This window comes from Zingiber officinale, chromosome 4B (assembly GCF_018446385.1).
Source record: "Zingiber officinale cultivar Zhangliang chromosome 4B, Zo_v1.1, whole genome shotgun sequence".
NCBI lineage: Eukaryota > Viridiplantae > Streptophyta > Magnoliopsida > Zingiberales > Zingiberaceae > Zingiber > Zingiber officinale.
This window is the reverse complement of record NC_055993.1, coordinates 81,200,823-81,217,455: the sequence shown is the minus strand read 5'-3', so window position 1 is coordinate 81,217,455 and position 16,633 is coordinate 81,200,823. Positions and strand designations below refer to the sequence as shown.

General features: G+C 39.4%; 2 protein-coding genes across 5 annotated transcripts; both read left to right on the top strand.

Annotated features, from left to right (window-relative positions):
* Positions 1-3,546: 3,546 nt before the first annotated feature.
* Positions 3,547-12,219, top strand: LOC121975262 (casein kinase 1-like protein HD16). Of its 4 annotated transcripts, none has more exons than XM_042526812.1 (16): positions 3,547-4,189; positions 8,861-8,995; positions 9,102-9,175; positions 9,253-9,322; positions 9,432-9,487; positions 9,568-9,639; positions 9,766-9,860; positions 9,946-10,012; positions 10,139-10,268; positions 10,338-10,556; positions 10,650-10,768; positions 10,861-11,035; positions 11,122-11,212; positions 11,297-11,454; positions 11,546-11,734; positions 11,817-12,219. In XM_042526812.1, the coding sequence occupies exons 1-16, from the start codon at positions 3,860-3,862 to the stop codon at positions 11,874-11,876; spliced, it is 2,040 nt and encodes a 679-aa protein (XP_042382746.1). In that variant the 5' UTR covers positions 3,547-3,859; the 3' UTR covers positions 11,877-12,219. The 4 variants fall into 4 exon arrangements, with proteins under 4 accessions (XP_042382746.1, XP_042382745.1, XP_042382743.1 ...); XM_042526811.1 differs by having other exon boundaries at positions 10,632-10,768; XM_042526809.1 differs by having other exon boundaries at positions 10,632-10,768; positions 11,122-11,454.
* Positions 12,220-12,959: 740 nt separating this feature from the next.
* LOC121978337 (3-ketoacyl-CoA synthase 16-like) lies at positions 12,960-13,265 on the top strand. Its single transcript, XM_042530696.1, has one exon. The coding sequence runs from the start codon at positions 12,960-12,962 to the stop codon at positions 13,263-13,265; it is 306 nt and encodes a 101-aa protein (XP_042386630.1).
* Positions 13,266-16,633: the final 3,368 nt, after the last annotated feature.

Sequence of the window (16,633 nt, the reverse complement as noted above, 5' to 3'; positions counted from 1 at the left end):
AGGTGCTTACCCATGACAAACAAAGGGATTATATATCATGTAGTTGTACGAAATTTGAGTATGAGGGCATTCCATGTAGGCATAAGTTAGCATTTTTTCGTATCAACTAAGTGTTTCATTTGCCTAATACATATATACTCAAACGATGAACACAAGATGCAAAGGTTGAAAGAATATATGCTTTAGGGGAGCAAAAAGATCCAGATCCATATCCAGAAAGGTTTTTGATGTCGAGACACTCGAGATTATCCTATAAAGTTTCAGTATTAATTGATAGTGCATCTTTAACTGATGAGGGGACAAACTTCTTGGATGAACAATTTGATTGTATCTACAACAAAATTCAAGAGATGAACATTATTAAACCATGTGGTGATGGAAGTAAAAGGAAGAAATCCATAGATGAGGGCCTTGGTATTATTGATCCTTCTTCAGTAAGAACAAAGGGATGCGGGAAGAGATTGAAATCATCAAAGAAGATGTCAATCTCAAAGTCCAGGAGATGTCGTGGATGCAGATATCGAGGTGTGTCACATGACAAGCGTAACTGTCCAATTTTACAGCAAAGGTATGTGTGCCAATTAATTTTTCTTTTTTATTATAATTTTACTTGAAAACTCAAATTCTTTTTATTTTATTACATTTTGAAATTATGACGATGTGTCGATGGTTAGATCAACTGAAGATAATCATCAAAACAACGTTGATGACACATCTGAAGTAAATTTAACATCTATAGTTGGTACTATCAAATTTTTATTTTATTAAATCATAATGGTTCAGTGAGAAAATGAAATTAATAATTATCTTTTTGGTTGCAGATTCTAACAACATGCACTAGGATATTCATAATCATCTATGACTAGTAATCATCTATTACCTTCGTTTGCACAATTGAAAAGTACATTTCATCTTGCTTTTATTGAGCTAATTTAGTAATACAAATATAATTTTTAACTTACTCTTTGCCAACCTTGGCCATCCAAAGTCTTTTTTATAGTGAAATATTGGAATTGTGGACCATTTATTATAACTTTATGTTAATCATTTGCAAAATGTCTTTTTAGATTGGTGTGGCAGAACTTAAAGTTGCAGTTGAGAGAACAGGAGGTATTGTTGTTCTAGCACTCACTTCTGAGTTTTTTTATTTTTGGTGTCCCTTTTGGAACTTTTTCACAGTGGAGTGTTCGAAGTTAATTGCTCGAAGGATGTAAAGGTTTAGGGTATCATAGGTCTCTGTGCTTCTCTTGAAAAGTGGGTTGATTATAATGCTATTTTTATATCATTGTTTAGTTATTAATTTAATGGTAGCTCTTGGTGATTTTGCTAGAAAGGACCTCCTTGGGCAGAGACGATTGTTGGTTAGGGGAACACAACTGCTTGGAAGATGTGTGGACTTGATAAAAAGACATCACTATGTCTGATATTTGAGATAGCCAGCAAAGATAGTTCAGAACCACTGTGATTAATTTGTATAGTGTTTGTTGACTTACTGGAGTCGAATTCATTTGTGGGTGTAAATTGAATTTTGTACGTTCTTCTGTCTATCAATTTGGTTGCTTTTTGTTACTCCTACATTAAGAACACACATCTGAGTCATTCAATTCTCAATCCACACGAACAGAAACACAAAATTCAAGTTATTTTAATTCTTGGTTGTCATTAACTTTGTCGATTTGCTCAAGAACAGAGAGAGAGAGAGATAAAAATCAACTGGGAGAATAGAAAGAGATAAGTGTTGATCTATGAGCAACTTAGAGAGGATAATAAAGATAATAAGTGCTAAAATTTTGTGGCTATATTAAGAATTCTACAGCTTCATAGATGTTTGAAACCGACTCCTTGCAGAATATACAAGCATCTGCATAGCATTCGTAAACCAGAAATATAGCACATAATATCCCATAGCAAAACAACCTTGCGTTTCACAAACCTTCTGTCAAAATCCGAAAACCAAAAATCAGTAGCCAAACTTTTTTAAAACAATCCATGCACAGCCGAATTCAGCCAACCACAAGAGGATATCACCATCACACACAAAAATAAAAATCTCAATACTACAAACACTTGCAATCAACACTCTCAAAATTAATGTCAATATTCTGATTTTTCACAAAAACTCCAACAGCAAAGAAAATTTGATCATAATTAACACATATTTTCATACCATAATCTGATCAGAGAATCAAATTCAAGAAAAATAAAAACTTTTCTTGTTTTCTAATCATCCAAAAACTCCATCAAAACCTCCACATAACAACCACAGGAGGGAAGGCGCGGCGCGACAAGTTTCGTTACGACAAGAGAGGGAAAACCCCGTTTCGTCGCGACAAGTGAGGGACGTGCTGGAAAACCTAGCTTCGTCGCAATAGGGAGGGTGCGGCAGGGAAAACCTAGCTTCATTGCGACGAGGGAGGGAGGCTCGGCGCGATGACGGTAGACTTCACGGTGAAAAAGGGCACGACAAAAAGGGCTGGGCTAGAAGGGTTCGGCGAGGAGAATGACGAGAGGAAAAGTTGAGGGAGGGTGCAGCGAGAGAGAGAGCAAGCGCGGGGAGAGATTGTTGTGGCGGTGAGGAGGATCGTGAGGCTTCAACGGCTAAGAGAGGAAAGAAAATAAGAAAAAATAGGATGACGCTTTGAGAAATAATGAGATAGATATGCTCCGTGAGTTTGCCCGTATAGTTCCATAGAAAAAGGCTTTTGGACATTCAAAGGACTCCTTGGCAAGGAGTTGTGCATGGTGGATTAGAATTGTTAGACAGATCAATCCATGACAAGGTGAAGTGGCTCATGATAGACTGGCCATTTGGTAGAACGGGGAGGGTTGATTCATCATTTTACCCGATTAGAAAATTTCCAATTCAATCTAAGGTGGATTATGGATTAGACGGGTCAATCTGTCATCCATTAAAAATTTTAAAATAAAATTTTATATCTTTAACATTTTTATTTCGGAAATATTTTATCAATTAAATTTATTTAAAAATAGATATTTTAAATATAAATAAATTTAATTAAAATAGATATTTTAAATATAAATAGATATAAATAGATAAGTATTATTTTTATTTTAAAATTATAATAAAAAAAATAAATTAACATAAAATTTAATTTACATATATGTTTTAATTTAAGGATTAATTCAAATTCATCCTGGGTAGATTCGTGCAAGTTATGAGTAGACGGGTTGACCCGCGAAATATTAATAAAATTTTAACTCAATTCTTTGGTTGGCCGGTTCATCCAATTCTAAATTGACAGCTATACGGCGGATGTGTACCGACTAACGAACCCACTGTAGCCCAAAGTTCGACCTGTCGCATGCACGAGAAATCTGGACCATGGCCGATACGTGCCAGCCGATGGGCGATACCGTGAGAAGCCGTCCACTCTTGTGGCGTCTGCCATCTCACCCCTTTTGTACCGTTCATCTGATTTGGTAACATGACTTTACATGGGAGCCACTTGGTAATCGAGTACACGAAATACTTTTTTTGTTACCGTTTTCGCTTGGTTTTTTTTTTAAGCAGCTACCGATCGAATTCACGAACCTTTTCCTTGGAATAAAGAGGAAGAATAGCCGAGACTTACATTTTTCTGCCCCTCTCTCCTCTCTCTTCTCTCTTCTCTCTTCTCTCTCTAACTGCCAAATCGACTCTGCTGTAGCCGGAAATCCTCCTTGTTCCGTCGATCCCTACTTCCGATCGACGATCCGCCACCTCCCCCGCGCGATTCCCGACCTTTTTTCCTCGAATCGATTGCTTGCTGGTTGAGATTTCCGGCGCGGTGATGGAGCTGAGACTTATACCATCGGATGGGGTCGTGGGTTACTTTGAGATAGGTGTAGGTAAGTGAAGATGCCCGAGCTGCGTAGCGGGCCGCGAAGAGGCCGAGCGCAGCTGAATCCGGTGCCTAAAGCTGCCCGTGGGGCGGCTCCGGCTACGAGGAGGAGAGGGGCGGCAGTGAGGAGGAAGGAGACGGGCGATGCGAATGATCTGAATAGTCCTGTCCAGCAGGAGGAAATTGGTTTGGTTGAAGGCGAAGGAGAAGGTCGGGGAGATCCGCAAGGAAATAAGGAGGAAGGAGTCGCGGACAAGAGAATGGATGAGTTCGATGGCGGTGGGAGGAATGCTGACAAGCTTCCTGGCGCTGAGGAGGAGGGGAGCACTGCGCCCCTGCCAGAAAAGGTTTGATTTTTTTCTTTGATTCATGGTGACTTGTAGTTACAAAGATATGTTTCAATAGGATCGTTTTCATTATAAAGGTTATCAATTAGTACTTGAAACCGCTAGCTTTTGTCTCTTGCCGAACTATTGATTGTTAGATATTATTTTAATATCTTTAGTTATGTGTAGAAGATTAAGTTAAATGCTTAACAAAACTAGGCATTTCACTTTCTACATTGTACTGTTTATTTAATGCGTTCTTGGAATCCAATTTTCACTCAGACAGTATTAGCTAAAATCTCTTGCATTGTTTACTTTAATGTCATTTCCTATGAGAACCTACCTTTTCATGCTTTAGCTGATTTCGTGCAATCCAAGCATGATTTACGTTCTTGATTTAGTTGGAAGGTCATGGGTTCGAATCCTAGAAACAACCTCTTGCAAAAAGCAGGGTAAGATTGCGTACAATGGATCCTTCCCCGGGACCCTGCATGGCGGAAGCTTGGTGCACCGTGTTGCCCTTTTTAAGTTGGAAGGCTAGGAATTTTGGAGCAGCAAATGTCTGAGAATAGTTAAGTGATATACCATTAAGCAATTTTTTTTATTCAGTTATCTGATTCTTCCTTGATGGAATATTCTTCGATCTATTAATGTCGTATCCTACTAAGCATAAACTTTAGGAAAAAGTAAGAAAATAGTAGTCTCCTATCCACCTTTGTTCACTTTCAATGTTTCACTTTTATTGGAGGCTGGGGTGACAATTCACATCATGTCATGTTAATCATGTCACAAGTAGATTGTGTCATTTGTGTCAATATGGAATAATAATAGAATAATGATATATTTGTAAAACAATAAGCTACATGATCTAAAATTTATTGAACTTGCTAAAAATAAATTATATGTTACAAAAAAGTTGTTGAAATTTCTGAAAACTAATTAGAATAAGTCAATCGATGTCGCTTGTTTACACATTAGGGTTGTCTCATCACACTTGAATTTTTTTTTCCTTTGTTAATGATGTTTCAAATCGGGTTGGGTTGGGTTATGTTAGGCTATCATATCCTCTCCAATATTTCTGACCTTATTCAAAGGGTTGTTATCTTGTTGACCCCCTGCTCTCAGACACCATCATGGGAAGAAGTAAAAGTTCAAAATATTATTAATAATCATATATTTTTACTACCGACCTTTATTGTATGTAAAGACATCATGGATTACCTTATGCACTTTGATCAAGCACTTCTATTCTAAAAAAGATAAAACCAATTAAGTTGTAAATTAGACTCAAAGATGAATCTTGTTACACCTATTAACCTTGTCCTGGTAGAAGCATGCGTAAATTTTCAGTTATGCACACATTGTATTTCTCTTTCCTTGTCTCATCTACTTTATAAATATATGCTTAATTTTCAGATCTGATCATGACTTCAACTCCAAAATACTTGAACTTGAATCTCCACAGTTAGTACCAATTTGGAGTATTCGCCACTCAGAGCATACACAATAGACATAGCTACTAAGGTATATGTCTATGGAATACAGATCTAGGAACATAGTCTTATAGTCAATTTCAACATATATGTTGTCTAGGTCTCATATGCACCGCCCAAAGTCACATAAAATTGTTTGTTGAAGTGGAACTGTCATGTGGATTGGAGCCACCACCCAAAATCAATGTCACAGCTGCGACTCCATTGGTTTTTGTGTCCTTATCCATATAAATGTAACAAACATAAGAATACTCGGTGCTTCTTGTTGAAAGCACGAAAAATGAATAATTCTTCTAACAGTCATAATATACTTATGACACTTAAAGGATGATAGAAGATCCATGTGTCTCACTAGCAACAAAAGATGTAAGAATGTCTAATATTATCATGGCATTAAAGAAATGTAAAAAAAATGAAGAGAGAAGAATAACAAGTGAGGAATTGATGGTCATAGCTAACTTCATCAGTGTCTTTATACGGTCATTAAAGTAATAGAACAACTCACCCCATGAGTCAGTAAACCTAGGTAATATGAAACTTATGGTGACAAAGATAGTCAGGCATGGTGAATATAGGGATCAAATGGAGAATGCACTGTGATTTAAATACAGGAGTGGATGCCTCTGGTAACTTTGTAGACATGATAGCCTTAAAATTGTCAAACTGTTACATCTATTGGGGTAAGATAGATCAACACTAACTCATGCTCAACTACTCAACTCTCTCATGGGTGATCATCTATGACAAAATAACTTTCAAGGAGATCCTCAACACTAACTCATGCTCATCTTTTACAGTTTGCACTGTGCAGCACAGTTGCAAACTGCAAAAACTGTCAATGTCAACCTTCAACATGCTAGTCCTCAACTTCTTTACCTTGGTAGGTTTGAAACTAATCATCTTCCTTGAAACAGAGGAATGTGTATCTCAGACTCCATGACAGTGTTCAACATTCAGATCGTGGTGTCAAGGATAACATAGGTTATATATGAATTCATTCTTGGAATAACAATTATACTAAATCGTATCAGTGTAAGTGGAAAAATACTATGAGATTGTGCACTTCTGTGAAGGTGTGTAAAAAAAATCAACTCATGCTAGTTAACATATACTAGGGTGGGAAGCCGAAATCAGTTCTAATTGAGAAAGATCAATATACAACACATATTCAAGTTGCTATCTTGATAAATAATCACTTTGCAACAATGTTCCTGATACTGTGTATACATGTAAAAAATCGTGTCTAGATAAATGCCGATTGTTGTCCTTTACCATAGGTGGGCACAATAGTGCAAAATTGCTCAACTCCTTGAAATATAGCATGATGTGAGATTACTACCTATAACATTATAGAATTTTTTTATAACAAATCTGCATCCACATATTCAACCATTGAATTGACCTTAGTCAAGTGGGCCCCGGCCAGCATATTACTCTCATGTTTAGGTACAGAACTCCTATAAGTAACACAGCTCGTTGAGATCTAGAAACATCACTAGTTAGATATTTCGGGTCCTGATCATGATGTCGTATGAGATTATAATGTGCTACTATACATACAGATCGTTATGTCAAGGTCAGGCAGTGTAATGACATTGAGAATATAACATGTGCATGTGGTTGACCCCAAGTAATTGGGACAGCCACGACCTAATGATGATGATAACTTATGTACATCAACACCTCAGGATGTATATTTGTATATCTATGTGTTTGATGTGATATAGTGATACAGTTGCAACATAATCAGGTATTCATGTGATCTAGTATGGTCATACAGCCTATTCTTAATTTTTTTTTTCTTTTTTTAAATGGCAAGCATAGTGGTATAGATAGAGGGGCCTTTCTGAAAAATAGGGGCTTTTAAAGGAATTTTTCCCATATAAAATGAAAATTTGGTTGGGTAAATCAAGAAAAGGAAATTCCACGTCTATTAATAAAGATGGGTCAAAGTCATGAGGTAGTGAAAGAATGCCACATTTGAACAATAAAATTGGATGTTGCAGTGAAATGCAATTTGAATGTCAGCAAAAATCCATGAGTACATTGTCGTTTGAGAAATCATGAACAAGTATCCTGAAAATGATAAATCAGTAGATGGTAGATTTCTCACCTGTTTGGTACTCCACTAGAAGCATCTATCTATTGGGGATACTACCAATCCAAACTCCTGCAGCAGATGTTGCTGAGGGAAAGAAGCCAATGTTCAAAATCTTATTGAAAATCAACCTTTTGCCTTCTGGTCGCATAGATAACATAGCTCACCTAGGTTTCTTTTAGTGAGCAGTTTTATGCATAGTAAAATATAAGAGGTCAAGATCAACACAGTTATAGTAGACCTTCTGTGATGGATCTAGCCAATTTGGTGGCCTGTGACCTTCTTTTGTTGATGCAATTAAGGTGATTAAATTTTAAATCTTGAGGTTCTGGTACTCTATTTACTGTTTCTTTAGCTCAAATATGCAGGCTTAAATTTTGCATCGAGTGCATTAGCAAAATCATATAAAAGTCAACTTAACCAAAATGTTTTTTTGACAGTATAGCTCTTCTATGCTAGTTGCTAATTCAAGAAATCAACAATATATACTGGTATTATATCATAACTAAAATTTATCTGCCGAATAGTTTGAACTGTATTGTTTTCATGTTATTGAGATTTTGTCTTGATTCGCTTTTTGGTTGCTTCATTTCTTCTTGTTTTTCCTTGATTAACTTTAACTCTCTCTGGAGTTTGGCTTGAATATAGTATCATTTCATAGGTAGTCTCTAAGGATGGAGGAAATGGAATCTCCAGTGCATGCTTAAATTTTTCATTGAGCACATGCTCAAAACCATATAATTTTAACTCAACCAAAATGTTACTAGTCAGTACAAGTCTTCAATATTAATTTGTTGTTAATTCAAGAAACCAACAACATATACTCCTATTATATCATAACTAAAAATTTTCTACTGAATAGTCTGAGCAATATTGTTTTAATGATTTAGATTATGTCTTGATTCTCTGTTTGGTTGCTTCTTTTCTTCTTGCTTTCCCTTGATTAGCTGTAACTCTCTTTGGAGTTTGGCTTGAGTATAACATCATTTTATATGTTGTCTCGAAGGATGAAATGGAAACTCCCTTTATTTCACTATATCACAATGGATATCCAGAATGCTATTTTAGTGAAGCATTTATTTTTATTTTTTTTTGTTACAGGTCCAGATTGGCAACTCACCAGTATATATACTTGATAGGAAACTTGGGAAAGGTGGATTTGGACAAGTATATGTTGGTCGACGAATTTCTGCTGTCAATGTTGATGACAGAATCACTGGTTCCAATGCTTTGGAGGTGTTTAATGTGTTATTGTTATTAGTTTTTTTATGTGATCGTTGTGTATTCTTATAGGAGATTTCATTGCAAATGTGCTTAAAGTTTGTCAGTTCGGCTTTCCCAGGTGGCACTGAAATTTGAGCATCGAACAAGCAAAGGGTGTAACCATGGGCCTCCTTATGAATGGCAAGTCTACAAGTGAGTCAATTTTCAGTATGAGCTTCATGTGTGATTCAGATTTATATATTTCTTTTTAATGGAGATCATGCTTGCAGCACACTAGGTGGAGTTCATGGTATTCCACGAGTTCATTACAAAGGCCGTCAAGGCGACTTCTATGTTATGGTAATGGAGTACTAGTTAACTATTATTTGTAGTATGTGAAAGAATGGTAGAGGCTCAGTGCCTTTATTTTTACTGAAAAATTTGTATCTAAAAATTTTGAAATGCATAGGTCATGGATATGCTGGGTCCAAGTTTGTGGGACACGTGGAATAACAATTCTCATACGTGAGTTACAAATATGTTATGATTTCGCACTGCAATTCGTGATTCCCAACATTTCTATTGTTATTTTTTTGTATGTGCAGGATGTCCATTGAAATGGTAGCATGTATTGCTATTGAAGCAATTTCTATCCTTGAGAAAGTTCACTCTAAAGGGTGGGTGTTTTCTTGGTTCCAAGAGTTTGATAGATCACCAAATTGTCTTTTGTGTCTTTGATTTAATTTTTGTAATATTTTCTTTATATGCTACTAACTTGTGTTTCATATCCCAATCTTAAACAGATATGTTCATGGGGATGTAAAGCCTGAAAACTTCTTACTTGGTCCTCCTGGAACTTCTGAAGAAAAGAAGCTTTTTCTAGTTGATCTTGGATTAGGTAGTTGCTGATATTTGCATGTGTAATAGCATGACAAATTTGATAAATTTAGTGATTTATTTCTTTATTTCTCTATCACTATCAGCGACAAAATGGAGGGATAGTGTTACAGGTCAGCATGTTGAGTATGATCAGAGGCCCGATGTTTTCAGGTAATGCTATGAGAAGCATTGTGTGTATTCTTTTTTCATTCATTTCTCATAATGCACATTTATTTTCTATTGTCGAACTTATAAATTAACTAATAATGCTAAACTTTGTCCATATTCATATCTTAGGGGAACTGTACGTTATGCCAGCGTTCATGCTCACTTAGGAAGAACTGGAAGTAGGAGAGATGACTTGGAATCACTTACTTATACCCTTATATTTCTTCTCCGAGGTCGTCTACCGTGGCAAGGGTACCAGGTTTGGTGCTGTTTGATTGGTATTTTGTGTTGATTTTACTTCTTATGCTTACATTCACCTTCTTTGTAGGGTGAGAACAAAGGCTTCCTTGTCTGTAAGAGAAAAATGGCTACTTCCTCAGAGTCACTGTGTTGCTTTTGTCCACAACCTTTCAGGCGGTTCATTGAATATGTTGTCAATTTGAAGTTTGATGAAGAACCGAACTATGCTAAGTGCATCTCACTATTTGATGAACTAGTAGGTCCAAATCCAGATATCAGACCTATCAACACAGATGGCGCTCAAAAGGTATAGATAACCTTCCAAAATCTAATTTTACTTTATGTTTTCAAGTAGCTAATCCTTCTTGATTCTCAAATGAAGCTTATTGTTGGTCAAAAGAGAGGCCGACTCACCATTGATGAAGAGGATGAAGAGCAACCAAAGAAGAAAACACGTGTTGGTATGCCTGCAACACAGTGGATCAGTGTCTACAATGCCAGGAGACCTATGAAACAAAGGTGAGGCTCATCAAATTTGATGCTTGTTCTGCAAATGAAATACTCACCAACAAGAATAAGCTCATTTGGTCTTCACCATGTTAATGTTGCAGATATCACTACAACGTTGCTGATACAAGGATTGCACAACACATTCACAAAGGAAATGAGGATGGGTTGTTCATTAGTTCGGTTGCTTCTAGTTCAAATTTATGGGCATTAATTATGGACGCTGGCACTGGTTATACTGCCCAAGTTTACCAACTTTCCCCGTTGTTTCTGCATAAAGTGAGTAATATCCCAAGTCCTCACATAATTACAGGAATTCCTCTTAAATTTTCTTCAGTTTCTCATCTCTTGCAAATAATGTGAAGGAGTGGATAATGGAGCAGTGGGAGAGAAGCTACTACATCACTGCTTTAGCTGGGGCAAACAATGGCAACTCGTTGGTTGTAATGTCAAAAGGTAGCTACCATTTTCTTTTTCTTATATCTCATATCCGTTTGAAAACTTGCATTAATGTTTCCTATCTGTATATATCATCGCAAGGCACACAATATGCACAACAATCATACAAGGTCAGCGAGTCATTTCCCTTCAAATGGATAAACAAGAAATGGAAGGAGGGTTTCTTTGTAACTGCAATGGCCACTGCAGGAAGTAGATGGGCAGTTGTCATGTCACGAAATGCTGGTTTTTCAGATCAGGTCATTTCTGATTACCCTCAATTCATCACTAACGATTGTGATTGCCTTTGTGCTCTGATATATGCAGTGATATTATCTTCTTATCAACCAGGTTGTGGAGCTTGATTTCTTATACCCCAGTGAAGGTATACATCGAAGGTGGGATAATGGTTATCGCATCACTGCAACTGCTGCAACATGGGACCAGACTGCTCTAGTTTTAAGTATTCCTATAAGAAAACCTATTGATGAAACACAAGAGACATTAAGGACATCTGCTTTCCCTAGCCAACATGCCAAGGTCAGCTTGCTCATACTACTGTTATTTCTTCAATTGGTTGGCAGCATTACTCATAATCAGTTTTTACCCTGCATTTACTCAGGATAAGTGGGCTAAGAACCTCTACATTGCATCTATCTGTTATGGAAGGACAGTTTCTTGAATCCTTATCCTGCTGGAAGTAATTCTGATTTCAATCAAAGCTATTTCAGTTTAAGATTTGTTTTAGTGGCAAATACTTGTACCAGATGCAGACCAAGGATTTTTAATATATAATCTCGAGTCTCTTGACAGCCATATCTAAGCCAACAAATGAAGCGCTGTTAATTCCTACAGTTGCTCTTGCTTGAGCTGTAGTCCGTGCCTTTGTGGTCGACTTAGAGACCTTGTGGTCCTTTTAATCATTTTTGTTTGTACAAAAGTTTCACTTATAGAAAAGGCATATACCGTATTTATTGGCTTAGCTTTTGCTGGAGACAGATTCATAATATATGATACTTAATATCTGTTTGCTGGGTTGGACCTTGGTTCATCTTGTTAAACTACCTCGTGGTTTCTTGTGCTTTTAATTGTAGAGCCAGTGAAAGGTAGACAAGAAACTTGCAATTCCTTGTACATAAAAACTGTGTCTAGTTATAGCCATCAATCATCTTCCTGTCATAGTTATTGATTTTGCAATTCCTGGAGTGTTTAGTTATAGGAGACCAGGCTCAGTGAAGGGGCGTCAAAGAAGAAGATCAAATGGGCTCAGTGAGGAGCTCCAACAACACGAACCAACTAAGCTTCCAGGTCAACTTTAAGAGGTTTATGGAATATTTTTGATGATTTGTAAGGTATTTACACACAAGTTGAATAAAGAAAGTGATAACAAAGAATAGGTAACAAAATCAATTCATGGTTGCCATTCAGGTTTCAGATTCTATGCGTGTTGCGATTCTAATTTGCTCCGGAAAAGTAGCAATCAATCGCTATCTATTGATTAGTATCTCCAATTGTTAACCACCACTAACCACGTTGGTTCAAATTGTTAGACCGGGGATCTACTCCTCGGTGCTTAGAAATTAGGAGGAGTTGGTATTCAAATGATAGATTTGTATCAAGAGTAAGGACCCTTCTATGTAAGAAGCTGTTCAGCAGGGGCGAATTTACACGTGGAACTGCGGGTCATTTCCCTTCGCATGTAAACATTATTATTAATAATATTAGTAACCCAAACAGCTACGTGTTGGTGGTGAGCACCGAGAGCATGACGCTGAACGCCTACTTGGGCAACAACCGTTCCATGCTTGTCGGCCTCTTCCGCATGGGCGGCGCCGTCATCCTCCTCACCAACGGCCGCCTCTGTGACCGGCGTCGTTCCAAGTACCAGCTGATCCACACCAACAAGGGCGTCGACAATCACAGCTACTCCTACATCACACAGGAGTGGGACAAGGAGGGCAAGGTCGGCGTCGTACTATCTAATAGGACAAGTAAGGTGGAACCCTCGAAATTGAGGTTGAGATCCTCTGTCCTCAAAATGATGTATCTCCTCGTCGATTGGACGGATTAAATCATATCTCAAGGATGCAGTGCACATCACGAGGATATCATGACCGTCCGATCAACGAGGAGACACGAGGACACATCATTTTGGGGACAGAGGATCTCAACTCCGAAGTTGGGTTTGATATCAAGAAAGTCAGCTGATGTGGTGGTCAAAATTAGGACAGGATCAACTCTCGGGTCTTATCGATATCATGCCAAAATATGTCCAGTGCCACCGCCGAGTGCTCTAACCGATCGGACCAAAATGTCGATCGGATACGCTAGGCACATCACTCAGTTGGATAGAACTTTATATTCAAGTATAGAGGTCGCGTGCTAGATGAACCCTCAATATAAAGTCCGATCGAGCATATATTGTCAAAGCAAATTCCTAATCTCCAACATAAACCCGGTTAGCCCAAAGGTCGGTCGAACTTTAGGGGCTCAGCTCCCCACTTCTCTAAATACAAGGCTCTCAATTTACATCCGCTCTGCCCCAACACCAGTCGAACTTATGAGGCTCAGTTCTCCACATGAACATGGCTCCTAGTCTACAGCCGGTCAGCTCAGAGCCGATCAGACTCTCCCTAAAAGACAAAATTGTCAGAGAATATGTCATTACTCTGACTGTAACGACCCGGCCCCTCGACCCCTTGGGCGGCCCATTTGGCGGCCCAACTGGCGACCCCTTATGTCGTCGACCGACGACCCTCGGCCGTGCCGTTACTCACTAGGTTTTCCCACCCCTGGCCAGTGGATTTTTGCCTTCCCCATGATTCGAACTCTAGACCTCCAAGCTAAGTACTAGAGTTTATGAATCCTAGTAGCCAAGTGAGCGTCACTCACTTGGCTACCAGGATTCATAAACTCTAATACTTATCCTGGAAGTCTAGAGTTCGAATCCTGGGGAAGGCAAAAATCCACTAACCAGAGGTGGGAAGACCTTGTGAGTAACGACACGGCCGAGGGTCGTCGGTCGACGACATAAGGGGTCGCCAGTTGGACCGCCATTGTGGCCGCCCAAGGGACAAGGTTGGGCCGCGAGGAGCCGGGTCGTTACACTGACATATGCATGCAATGGAGCTTTCCTAAAAAAAAAAAAAAGGTAGATCCGCTACCTTAGCGGCCCCCCTAGTGCCGGCCCCACGGATATGGAGGGAGGTTCATGCAGGTACACAGGCCATAGGCGCATGGCGGGGTAAACCCCAGGTCGTCAGTTCCTGAGAATCGACCCCTGACTATTACGCCAGAGATACCATGCGCCCACCGTCTGCGCTACGCCCTGGGGGCTGCAATGGAGCTTTCCTCTGCCTATAGGAAAGTTGTCATACATACTCCACCACTCGACATACTCTGACATAAGACATTCTAAGATGCCTCATTAATGTGGAGGATATGAGAGACGGTATAAAAAGAGAATCCTCTCCGTTAGCTAGGTACGCGCATGAATGCATATGCATTCGTACACTCGTGCATCTAAACTATGGTTCCATTGTTCATCATCTTCTTCATTTCGCCTGGCTCTTGTTCTGATTTGAGCGTCAAAGTGCCTGTGCCAAGGACCCTTCTTCCCTGGTTCTTGCTCTAACGTTCTCGTTAACTCTGTCTATAGTGTGCGCAAATCCGCGGTTCTTAGCTCCAGGATCGCTTAGTGTCATCTTCTTCTAGCTTAGAATTTTCTCCCAATCAACATACAAATCACCTCAATGCCACCCCCTATCCAACACGTCATCTCCCCAACTTTAAATAGGATCACTATCCAATGACCTCATGCCGTCGCCGGTAATCTTGTCTGAAAACGATGAAGATAGTTGACTGGGGGTGTAACTCAGTAGTTGACCTTGTGAAGACTCCACTCCAATCTGTAAAACCAAGAACGTCAATGTCGGGCCAAGAAAGGGGTCCTCAACATTAGTCCTCCGACGCTAAAGTCCAGTCACCGGAATAGTAGAAAGACGATAAAGAACTATAGCAACAACAGGAGCTTAAGCACAAATAATGCATACCTCCATCGGTGCATGGACCCCCTTTATATAGTGCTCCAGTAGCAAGCGTGCATGCCTCTCAAGGCACATAGACGTTTTCCCAACTGTCCTATGAAAAGACATGTCAGGAAAGTATCTCTGACACCATTCCTTAACAGGGCATGCAAATCTCTGACATGACAGTGGAAGCTTCTATCATACGATTTGTCTGTTGACCATGTGATGCTATCGGTGACACCAACTCTCAGAAGGATGCAATGAGCTAAGCAAGGGGTCCCATTGTTTGGCTAAGTTGGAGAGCTGCTCAATTGAGATTCCCCGCCCAATCAATCTTAGTTGTTCCTCTCCATGGTCGCTAGACTCGGTAGGTTGTTCCTTGCGCAACTGGACATGCAATCCGGTCGGACTAGCCCTTATAAAGTCGTCACAATTGTATTGATTTGATGTCCTCTCTGTATAGTCATCCCGGCCGGATGAGCGATTTGCTCAGATGAGCCTACGAGTCGATCAGACCCTTCAGGTCCGCTTGGCTCGTTGCCACCTGCTCGACTAACTTTGCTGACCTAACGATTTTTGACCTTTGACCGCCTTGAATTTGAGCTCCACGTCGGCGGCTATTTCTGCCTTTAACTTATACTTGGTGGGCTCCCTTTACCACTGCATCACAAGCCTTCTCTCAAGTCTAGTCGAAGGAGGCTATAAGTTCGACTGACTGGACAAGCAGTGTCTTTAGTGATCTCCACGGCCGATCAAACATTCTTGGTTTTAGAACAACCATTCGGTTATGGTAAATGCTATAGGTGTTTTCCGCCTAGCTATCACTAACTGACCTAAGTTTAAAACCGCTGCTTAGCTTTGCGTCCCACCAATTAAGAGTTTATAGTTGTCGCTCAACTTTACTCGAATTTAGAGCCGCTGCTCGACTGTAGAGAATACTACAGTCACTTCCCGCCATGAATTTAGAGCCGCCACTCAACTGTATCTCACTGACCTAGGCTTAGAGTCGTCGCTTGACTATTTTCACTGACCTGGGTTTAGAGCTGCCACTCGGCTATTTTCACTGACCTAGATTTAGAGTTGCCGCTCGGCTATATGACAATCCATTCCATCTATTCGAGATGCTCATGGGTAGCACTTAGCGTTTTTTTCAACTTCCCTCCGCTTCCTCTGGTGAGTGAGTATCTTTTAATGGTTGCTAACGTCATCCCAATTTCTTGAAAATTGTGCAAATTGTTGGATCGAAAACACTAGAGGGGGGGAGGGGGTGAATAGCGCTCGTGGCTTTCACTTTTGTATCGGAAGAATCAGAAATAAAACATGCAGCTGAAATAATAAAAACAAACACACGAACACCAAGATTTACTTAGTTCGGAGCCTGGGGCGACTCCTACTCCAAGGTCCACGCTTG